The sequence below is a fragment of the chloroplast genome of Citrus sinensis (genome assembly GCF_022201045.2).
Source record: "Citrus sinensis chloroplast, complete genome".
Classification (NCBI taxonomy): Eukaryota; Viridiplantae; Streptophyta; class Magnoliopsida; order Sapindales; family Rutaceae; genus Citrus; species Citrus sinensis.
Window position 1 is genome coordinate 55,001 of NC_008334.1, and position 10,000 is coordinate 65,000.

General features: G+C 38.0%; 7 protein-coding genes and 2 non-coding genes across 9 annotated transcripts in view; 6 read left to right on the plus strand and 3 right to left on the minus strand. All coding sequences in view use genetic code 11, as the record gives it.

Moving 5' to 3' along the window:
- Window positions 1-441: 441 nt before the first annotated feature.
- On the minus strand, window positions 442-480 carry trnV-UAC. The gene has a single exon. It is a non-coding gene; the product is annotated as a tRNA-Val (tRNA).
- A 185-nt stretch (window positions 481-665) lies between these two features.
- Window positions 666-737, plus strand: trnM-CAU. The gene has a single exon. It is a non-coding gene; the product is annotated as a tRNA-Met (tRNA).
- Window positions 738-969: 232 nt separating this feature from the next.
- On the minus strand, window positions 970-1,371 carry atpE (ATP synthase CF1 epsilon subunit). The gene has a single exon. The coding sequence runs from the start codon at window positions 1,369-1,371 to the stop codon at window positions 970-972; it is 402 nt and encodes a 133-aa protein (YP_740481.1).
- atpB (ATP synthase CF1 beta subunit) lies at window positions 1,368-2,864 on the minus strand. Its single transcript has one exon. It carries the CDS (start codon window positions 2,862-2,864, stop codon window positions 1,368-1,370), a length of 1,497 nt encoding a protein of 498 aa, YP_740482.1.
- Window positions 2,865-3,677: 813 nt separating this feature from the next.
- Window positions 3,678-5,105, plus strand: rbcL (ribulose-1,5-bisphosphate carboxylase/oxygenase large subunit). Its single transcript has one exon. It carries the CDS (start codon window positions 3,678-3,680, stop codon window positions 5,103-5,105), a length of 1,428 nt encoding a protein of 475 aa, YP_740483.1.
- A 555-nt stretch (window positions 5,106-5,660) lies between these two features.
- On the plus strand, window positions 5,661-7,139 carry accD (acetyl-CoA carboxylase beta subunit). Its single transcript has one exon. It carries the CDS (start codon window positions 5,661-5,663, stop codon window positions 7,137-7,139), a length of 1,479 nt encoding a protein of 492 aa, YP_740484.1.
- Window positions 7,140-7,891: 752 nt separating this feature from the next.
- On the plus strand, window positions 7,892-8,005 carry psaI (photosystem I subunit VIII). The gene has a single exon. It carries the CDS (start codon window positions 7,892-7,894, stop codon window positions 8,003-8,005), a length of 114 nt encoding a protein of 37 aa, YP_740485.1.
- Window positions 8,006-8,427: 422 nt separating this feature from the next.
- ycf4 (photosystem I assembly protein Ycf4) lies at window positions 8,428-8,982 on the plus strand. The gene has a single exon. It carries the CDS (start codon window positions 8,428-8,430, stop codon window positions 8,980-8,982), a length of 555 nt encoding a protein of 184 aa, YP_740486.1.
- Window positions 8,983-9,723: 741 nt separating this feature from the next.
- cemA (envelope membrane protein) overlaps window positions 9,724-10,000 on the plus strand; it is a 705-nt gene continuing 428 nt past the window's right edge. The window contains exon 1 of the mRNA in view: window positions 9,724-10,000. This exon is cut by the window's right edge and continues 428 nt beyond it. Coding sequence (YP_740487.1) covers window positions 9,724-10,000 — 277 coding nt within the window.

Below are 10,000 nucleotides of genomic sequence, written 5' to 3' on the forward strand. Positions count from 1 at the left end.
ATGGCTCCATGTGCTCTAATTCATTATTTGGATTCGGATATAGGAGCACTCCCAAAGTGTTTCAAAGAAGGGTTATCTTGACGTAGGTCTGCTTATGGCCTAGATCAACCTAAACGAAATGGAGTCTCTATCATCCTGATTAAAGAATCACATATGAAACTTCATACGCCTTAAGGTTCATAGAACGAAAAGAGAATTTTTGAGGTCCTTATACTCATTATGCCTAGCATTGAATAGACTAGGTATTTACCTTATCAATCTCTCAAATCGATGATGGATTCTATTTGGTTCCTAAAAGGGCACCCGAATCGGACCGATCCATTTGTCAGGCTATTGTTCTCTTGTTTTGTTCCCTACAAGCCACGGAGTCAGACATTAATTTCTCAAAAAGATCAATTCTTTTGATTGCATGATGGACTCCTCTGAAAAACATTGGCGCACGTGTAAACGAGGTGCTCTACCTAACTGAGCTATAGCCCTTGTCCTTGTGATACATATTTTATCATATTATGTAGATAATTTCTTGTCAAGATGAATATTCCATGATCCCACACCATATCTCTTTGATCTTTTGGATTGGTATTGCTTAGAAGTCCTATTAGATTTATACTCCATCGATGGGATGTGATGGGTCTCTTTTTGTTTTTTGTTATAATGATAAATGACCTACTTAACTCAGTGGTTAGAGTATTGCTTTCATACGGCGGGAGTCATTGGTTCAAATCCAATAGTAGGTAGAAATTATTAGATACCACGGCCAATGGTATCTAATAAGTTTTTCTACTCACCTTTGTTTATTGATTTTGTATCTTTTCTATCCGATTCAATTTGATTTTCGAATTGAAACCTTTTTCCTTCCGTCAGAATCCAATTCCACTTGATTGAATTTAATTGGATTCAATTGGCAGAATCAAAATAGGGGTATAAACAGAAATTCGTTGGATTATTCTATTCGGGCGCACCAACTAGTTATGAAATCGCATTGATAACCTCTACTCGTGTCCTAGCTCGTCTGAGAGCTAGATTTGCCTCAATTGTTTGTCTCTTGCTTTCAGCTTTCCTCAAATTAGCTTCTGCTATTTCAAGAGTTTGCTGGGCTTCTTGGGGATCAATGTCACTACTCTTCTCCGCATCATTTACTAAAATAGTGATCTCATTATTCCCTATTCTAGCAAAACCACCCATCAGAGCCATCGTTAACCATTGGTCGTTAAAGCGGATTCTTAAAATACCTATATCTACAGCTGTGGCAATAGGCGCGTGATTTGGTAATACGCCGATTTGTCCACTATTAGTAGATAAAATGATTTCTTTCACTTCTGAATCCCAAACAATTCGATTAGGGGTCAGTACACAAAGATTTAAGGTCATTTCTTCAAATTACTCTCCATTTCTAAGTTTGTAGCCTTCGCAGTAACTTCATCTATGTTACCTACCAAATAAAAGGCCTGCTCAGGAAGACCATCTAATTCTCCGGACAGGATCAATTTAAACCCTCTAATAGTTTCGGCTAGACCAACATATTTCCCCGGGGAACCGGTAAATACTTCGGCTACGAAAAAGGGTTGTGATAAGAAACGCTCAATTTTTCGCGCCCTTGCTACAGTTAAACGATCCTCTTCGGACAGTTCGTCCAACCCAAGGATAGCTATAATGTCCTGAAGTTCTTTGTAACGTTGTAAAGTTTGCTTAACTCTTTGCGCCGTTTCATAATGTTCCTCGCCAACGATCCGAGGTTGCAGCATAGTTGACGTTGAGTCTAAAGGATCAACTGCTGGATAGATACCTTTAGCAGCTAATCCTCTTGATAGTACGGTAGTAGCATCTAAATGGGCAAATGTCGTGGCAGGAGCGGGATCAGTCAAATCATCCGCGGGTACATAAACTGCTTGAATAGAAGTTATGGACCCCTCTTTGGTAGAAGTAATTCTTTCTTGTAAAGAACCCATTTCGGTACTAAGGGTAGGTTGATAACCCACAGCGGAAGGCATTCTACCCAATAAGGCGGATACCTCGGATCCCGCTTGGACGAAACGGAAGATATTGTCGATAAATAGAAGTACGTCTTGTTCATTAACATCTCGGAAATATTCCGCCATAGTTAGGGCCGTCAAACCAACTCTCATACGAGCTCCTGGTGGTTCATTCATCTGACCGTAGACTAGAGCCACTTTTGATTCCGAAAGATTTTGGTCATTAATTACTCCAGACTCTTTCATTTCCATGTAAAGATCATTTCCTTCACGAGTACGTTCACCGACTCCGCCAAATACGGATACACCCCCATGGGCTTTGGCAATGTTGTTGATCAATTCCATAATGAGTACTGTTTTACCCACCCCAGCTCCCCCAAATAGTCCGATTTTTCCTCCCCGACGATAAGGAGCTAAAAGATCTACTACTTTAATTCCTGTTTCAAAAATAGATAATCTTGTATCTAACTGTATAAAAGCAGGCGCGGATTTATGAATAGGGGATGTTGTGCGAGTATCTACAGGACCTAAATTATCAACGGGCTCTCCAAGCACGTTGAAAATTCGTCCTAGAGTCACTCCGCCGACTGGAACACTTAGAGGAGCTCCCGTGTCAATTACTTCCATACCCCTCGTTAGACCATCTGTAGCACTCATGGCTACAGCTCTAACTCGATTATTCCCTAATAATTGCTGTACCTCGCAAGTCACATTAATTGGTTGATCGACAGTATCTCGACCCTTAACTACCAGAGCATTGTAAATATTAGGCATCTTGCCGGGGGGAAAGGCTACATCCAGTACCGGACCAATGATTTGAGCGATATGTCCTAGGTTTTTGTTTGCAAACGCGGAAACCCCAGGACCGGAAGTAGTAGGATTTATTCTCATAATAATAAAGTGAAAGATGTCAATTTTTTTTTTTTTTCGAACTTGATCGCATCCAAAAAAATCTTCGATAGCACGTGGATCGGTTAATTCAATAAGAAATGGGAGTTCGCGCTCGATTTCGTTGGTACCGTCCAACCGAATGCAATTCAATAGTTTCCTTATGCTTATGCATTTATGCAATTTCAATGAGGGAATTTTCAAGTTCAACCAACCGACTTTCAAAATATCAAGTGGGTGAATAAAAATCTTGAGAAAGTCGTTCATTATATCTATCATTATAGACAATACCCGCCATATTATCTATGGAGTTCGAACCTGAACTCTCTTTTTCGATTCATTATTTCTATCTCATTGGACCTTATTTCTTATTTTAGCATATCGACTTATGCCTAGTCTATTCTTTTTTTGGATATATATACCCTGCTTTTTGATATATATACCCTGCCTTTCTTTACTGGATGAATTACGCATATTTTCTTTGCACATATAGGATTTACGTATACAACACATATTACTGTCAAGAGTCAATTTCTTATGATTTAGAAATTTCGATTGAAAAAAGGTAAGGGATTAGAAACTTGAAAGGCGCCGATTGGGTTGCGCCATACATATGAAAGAGTATACAATAATGATGTATTTGGTGAATCAAATACCATGGTCTAAAAAAACAAGGAAACGCTCTGAGTAGGTGATAATATTAATTGAAAAGCTTGTGAAAGATTCCTGTGAAGGGGTTTCATTAACTCCTAATTTATGTCGAGTAGACCTTGTTCTTGCGAGAATTCTTAATTCATGAGTTGTAGGGAGGGACTTATGTCACCACAAACAGAGACTAAAGCGAGTGTTGGATTCAAGGCCGGTGTTAAAGATTATAAATTGACTTATTATACTCCTGACTATGTAACCAAAGATACTGATATCTTGGCAGCATTCCGAGTAACTCCTCAGCCCGGAGTTCCACCCGAGGAAGCGGGGGCTGCGGTAGCTGCGGAATCTTCTACTGGTACCTGGACAGCTGTGTGGACCGATGGGCTTACCAGCCTTGATCGTTACAAAGGGCGATGCTACAACATTGAGCCCGTTGCTGGAGAAGAGAATCAATATATATGTTATGTAGCTTACCCGTTAGACCTTTTTGAAGAAGGTTCTGTTACTAACATGTTTACTTCCATTGTGGGTAATGTATTTGGTTTCAAAGCACTGCGCGCTCTACGTCTAGAGGATCTACGAATCCCTCCTGCGTATACTAAAACTTTCCAAGGCCCGCCTCACGGCATCCAAGTTGAGAGAGATAAATTGAACAAGTATGGCCGTCCCCTGTTGGGATGTACTATTAAACCTAAACTGGGGTTATCCGCGAAGAATTATGGTAGGGCGGTTTATGAATGTCTACGTGGTGGACTTGACTTTACCAAAGATGATGAGAACGTGAACTCCCAACCATTTATGCGTTGGAGGGACCGTTTCTTATTTTGTGCGGAAGCTCTTTATAAAGCGCAAGCTGAAACAGGTGAAATCAAAGGTCATTACTTGAATGCTACTGCAGGGACATGCGAAGAAATGCTAAAAAGGGCTGTCTTTGCCAGAGAGTTGGGAGTTCCTATCGTAATGCATGACTACTTAACAGGGGGATTCACCGCAAATACTACCTTGGCTCATTATTGCCGAGATAATGGTCTACTTCTTCACATCCACCGTGCAATGCATGCAGTTATTGATAGACAGAAGAATCATGGTATGCACTTTCGTGTACTAGCTAAAGCTTTGCGTCTGTCTGGTGGAGATCATATTCACGCCGGTACAGTAGTAGGTAAACTTGAGGGGGAAAGAGACATAACCTTGGGATTTGTTGATTTACTACGTGATGATTTTGTTGAAAAAGATCGAAGCCGCGGTATTTATTTCACTCAAGATTGGGTCTCTATACCAGGTGTTATACCTGTGGCTTCCGGGGGTATTCACGTTTGGCATATGCCTGCGTTGACAGAGATCTTTGGAGATGATTCCGTATTACAATTTGGTGGAGGAACTTTAGGACACCCTTGGGGAAATGCACCCGGCGCTGTAGCTAATCGAGTAGCTCTAGAAGCATGTGTACAAGCTCGTAATGAAGGACGCGATCTTGCTCGTGAAGGTAATGAAATTATCCGGGAGGCTAGCAAATGGAGTCCTGAACTGGCTGCTGCTTGTGAAGTCTGGAAGTCGATCAAATTCGAATTTGCCGCAATGGATACTTTGTAATCCAGTAATTACCATTTGGTTTATTAGTTGAATTTCAATTAAACTCGGCCCAATCTTTTACTAAAAGGATTGAGCCGAACCCAACGATTCTATTGTAGATGTTTTGGATAGCTACATATTTATCTAGATATCCAAGATCTTAAATACAAAATATAAGACCAAACGCAACTCTTTCTATTATTGCGTTGGATCCACAATTAATCCCAGGGGCTCTTAGGGTTGGTGTATTCTTTTCTATTCCGCAGTTTCGTCCCAAGTATCACAACTTCTTCTACCCATCCTGTATATTGTCCTTTCGTTCCGTGTTGGAATAGAAACTTATTCTATTAGTAGACGAGATTTTACGAAAAAAGTTCATTTATAGGAGAGAACAAATATTTCTTTTTTTCGATACGAATTTTACACAATACGAGAGCCGCCCCTATTTCGAATTGAAAAGGGTCGTATATAGCTATATAGCGAAGTGATACTCCGGGGTCTCACAAAAAAGAATGATTTCTTTCAATTGACTATTCATCTATTGTATTTTCATGTAAATAGGGACAAGAGAGCTCTATGAAAAAATGGTGGTTCAATTCGATGTTATCTAAGGGTAAGGGGGAATTAGAATACAGGTGTTGGTTAAGTAAATCAATGGAGAGCCCTGGTCCTATTAAAAATCCCAGTGTAAGCGAGGAACTGATTAGAAATGATAAGAATAAAAACATTCATAGTTCGAGCGATAGTGACAGTTCAAGTTACAGCAAATTAGCTGGTGTCAGGGACATTCATAATTTCATCTCGGATGACACTTTTTTTGTTAAGGATAGTAATAGAGATAGTTATTCCATCTATTTTGATATTGAAAATCAAATTTTGGAACTAGACAATGCTCATTCTTTTCTGAGTGAACTAGAAAGTTCTTTTTATAGCTTTCGTAATTATAGTTCGAGGAATAATGGATCTAAAAGCGCTGATCCTGATTCCGATCGTTACATGTATGATACTAAATCGAGTTGGAATAATCACATTCATAATTGCCTTGACTCTTATCTTCATTCTCAAATCTGTATTGATAGTCACGTTTTAAGTAGTAGTGACAATTATAGTGCCAGTTACATTTATAATTTCATTTGTAGTGAAAGTGAGAGTTCCAATATACAAAGTAGCACGAATGGTAGTGATTTAACTATAAGCGAAAGTTCTAATGAAAGCGAAAGTTCTAATGAAAGCGATGTAACTCAAAAATACAGGCATTTATGGGTTCAATGCGAAAATTGTTATGGATTAAATTATAAGAAATTTCTTAAATCAAAAATGTATCTTTGTGAACAATGCGGATATCATTTGAAAATGATTAGCTCAGATAGAATCGACCTTTTGGTTGATCCAGGTACTTGGGATCCGATGGATGACGACATGGTCTCTATAGATCCCATTGAATTTGATTCAGAAGAGGAACCTTATAAAAATCGTATTGATTCTTATCAAAGCAAGACAGGATTAACAGAGGCTGTTCAAACAGGTACAGGGCAACTAAACGGGATTCCCATCGCAATTGGGGTTATGGATTTTCAGTTTATGGGGGGTAGTATGGGATCCGTAGTAGGCGAGAAAATAACCCGTTTGATCGAGTATGCTGCCAATAAATTTTTACCTCTTCTTCTAGTGTGTGCTTCTGGGGGAGCACGCATGCAAGAAGGAAGTTTGAGTTTGATGCAAATGGCTAAAATATCTTCTGCTTTATATGATTATCAATCAAATAAAAAGTTATTCTATGTATCAATTCTTACATCCCCTACTACGGGTGGAGTGACAGCTAGTTTTGGTATGTTGGGGGATATCATTATTGCTGAACCTAATGCCTATATTGCATTTGCAGGTAAAAGAGTAATTGAACAAACATTGAATAAGACAGTACCTGAAGGTTCACAAGAGGCTGAATATTTATTCGATAAGGGCTTATTCGATCCAATCGTACCACGTAATCCTTTAAAAGGTGTTCTGAGCGAGTTATTTCTGTTCCACGGCCGTTTTCCTTTGAATCAAAATTAACTCCAGCAGAGTTCTTAAGTGAACTTTTTTTTGTGGCGAACAATTAGTTAGTTAGTTTATCCGAATCAAAATAAAATCAAATCCGAAGAATGGATTTTTCTTTGGTGACATAAAATTTCATTGTAGAAAGAATCGTGCGGATAATTATTTTACCGATATGACGGATTAGTAATCAGTAAACCTCTCTCAATAAAACAAGATCAAAAAGCATTCTTCCTTAGAATTAATTAGGGGCCGGGCAAATAAAATGAATTTCATGTTCCCCTCTTGCGTATGTATCTAATTCAAATAGAGAAAATCGAAACTCTTGCGTCTTTCTATATCTCCTAACAAGGACTATTTTCCTAGGAATCTCTGCTGTTGGATCGCATTCTAACGAATCCCTAGGGAATTTGTAAGAAATTCTTTTCTTTTTTAATATCTAATTTTGTATTAACAAAATTAGATATTAAAAAAGAAATCCGAAGCTAAAAACAAGAGAAGAATAAAAATAAGTAATAATAATGGATTATCATACATATATTTCATGTAGAAAGATGCATAGGCCCGTTTATTTAGTTCTACATTCCTTGCGCTTAGTATATATACTCATTTAGTATACTTAGTATACTTATATACAATTATATAAGTATACTTAATATACATTTATATACGAATTAGAATATGATAATAATTAGAATATGAATTCTAATTATTATAGGATATCCTTATACCAATAACAGGTACAAATATTAAATCGAGGTACCCTTTCTATGACAATTCTCAACAGCTTTCCCTCTATTTTTGTGCCTTTAGTGGGCCTAGTATTTCCGGCAATGGCAATGGCTTCGTTATTTCTTTATCTTGAAAAAAATAAGATTTTGTAAATCCGATCGGATCAAGGTCAAATCTCGTCTAGTTTTTTTCAAGACTTAGCGATGACGGATATCCATTTAGTAGAATAGTGTATAAGACTAAGAGGCGGCTTTCCCCGAACATAAACGAAGAGCTCTTATGCATGTGTAAACATGATATATAGGTACATAAATTCTATCTATTTTGAACAAGAGGCTGTGATCCGAACTCATGTCTGCAATGAAAGTCAATGGTACCAATCTACAGGGACTTATATGAAGGGGATACTCTTATTTTATTCTACCTCACCAATTCGATGAATTATTGCTAAGAGCTCACGTCCAAATAGTACTAGTTGATGAGAGTTACTTCGGAAATACAAAAAGTAAACTAAAATGGATTTGGTTTTGGTTATTTCCCCAATTCCAATAAAATGCAACTGGAGCTAGTATGTATGAGTTGGCGATCAGAATATATATGGGTAGAATTTATAGCGGGCTCTCGCAAACCAGGCAATTTCTTCTGGGCCTTTATCCTTTTTTTAGGCTCATTAGGATTCTTAGTGGTTGGAATTTCTAGTTATCTTGATAGGAATTTGCTATCTTTATTTCCGTCGCAGCAAATCAATTTTTTTCCACAAGGGATCGTGATGTCTTTCTACGGGATCGCGGGTCTCTTTATTAGTTCCTATTTGTGGTGCACAATTATATGGAATGTAGGTAGCGGTTATGATCGATTTGATACAAAAGAGGGAATAGTGTGTATTTTTCGTTGGGGATTTCCTGGAAAAAATCGCCGCATCTTTCTACGATTCCTTATGAAAGATATTCAGTCCATCAGAATAGAAGTTAAAGAGGGTATTTATGCTCGTCGTGTCCTTTATATAGAAAGCAGAGGCTTGGGGGCCATTCCCTTGAATCGTACTGATGAGAATTTGACTCCGCGAGAAATTGAGCAAAAGGCTGCGGAATTGGCCTATTTCTTGCGTGTACCAATTGAAGGATTTTGAAAAATGAACTGAAGAATAAACGCTTTCTTAGCAGGAGGAAACCCCCACGAATCCATTTTTCTTTAGCAAAACGGACTTGATTGAAGTTTCTTCCGAACGACCTGTTGGACCAAAGCAAACGTGTACGGAACAGCCATAATCTAAAACGAAACCCTTTTCTTTTATACTTTCTTTTGTCTTTACTACTGACCAAAGAATTGGATCTCATAAAATGAGGACTTTTCCGTCTTTTTTTTTTCACTCATTTTTGATCATCACAATATTCTTCAGAAAATTCTCTCAAATATTCCTTGGACTATGCTCGGGGACGGGGCTGGGGAGCCCGCTAATTTTTTTTTGCGAAATATTCGAAAGTTTCATTTTTAATAGAAGGTAAGTTCTTTCATTTCGAAATGCGACTAATATTTATTTTTTGAATTTGAATCTTTCGGGCATTCATCGAAGGGGGGAATCACTTCGAATATTTGATCAATTGAGATATCCGGAAACCCTATTTTTTTTTATTATTTCTTGCTTCAAATTCAAATTTGAATTTGAAGCGAGAATTCGCGGTGGATTCTTCTTCGATTTCTGTAGGTTTGCTACACTCGGTTCAAGGACTAACCGCCGAATCCCAACTAAAAAAAAAAAGACTCGATTTATAGGCGCGATACCTTGTAATCGAACTCATGCTTGATAGAAATATTAGACGCATAGAATCAACAAATGAGGTGGGTTCATTAACAATTCACAGATGAAAAAATGACAAAAAAGAACGCATCCATTCCCCTTAGATATCTTTCATCTATAGTATTTGTAGTATTTTTGCCCTGGTGGATCCCTCTCTCATTTAATAAAAGTCTGGAATCCTGGGTTACTAATTGGTGGAATACTAGTCAATCCGAAACCTTTTTGAATGATATTCAAGAAAAGGCTATTCTAGAAAAATTCATAGAATTAGAGGAATTATTTCTCTTGGACGAAATGATAAAGGAATTTCCGGAAAGACGTCTAGAAAAGCTTCGTATAGGGCTCCAGA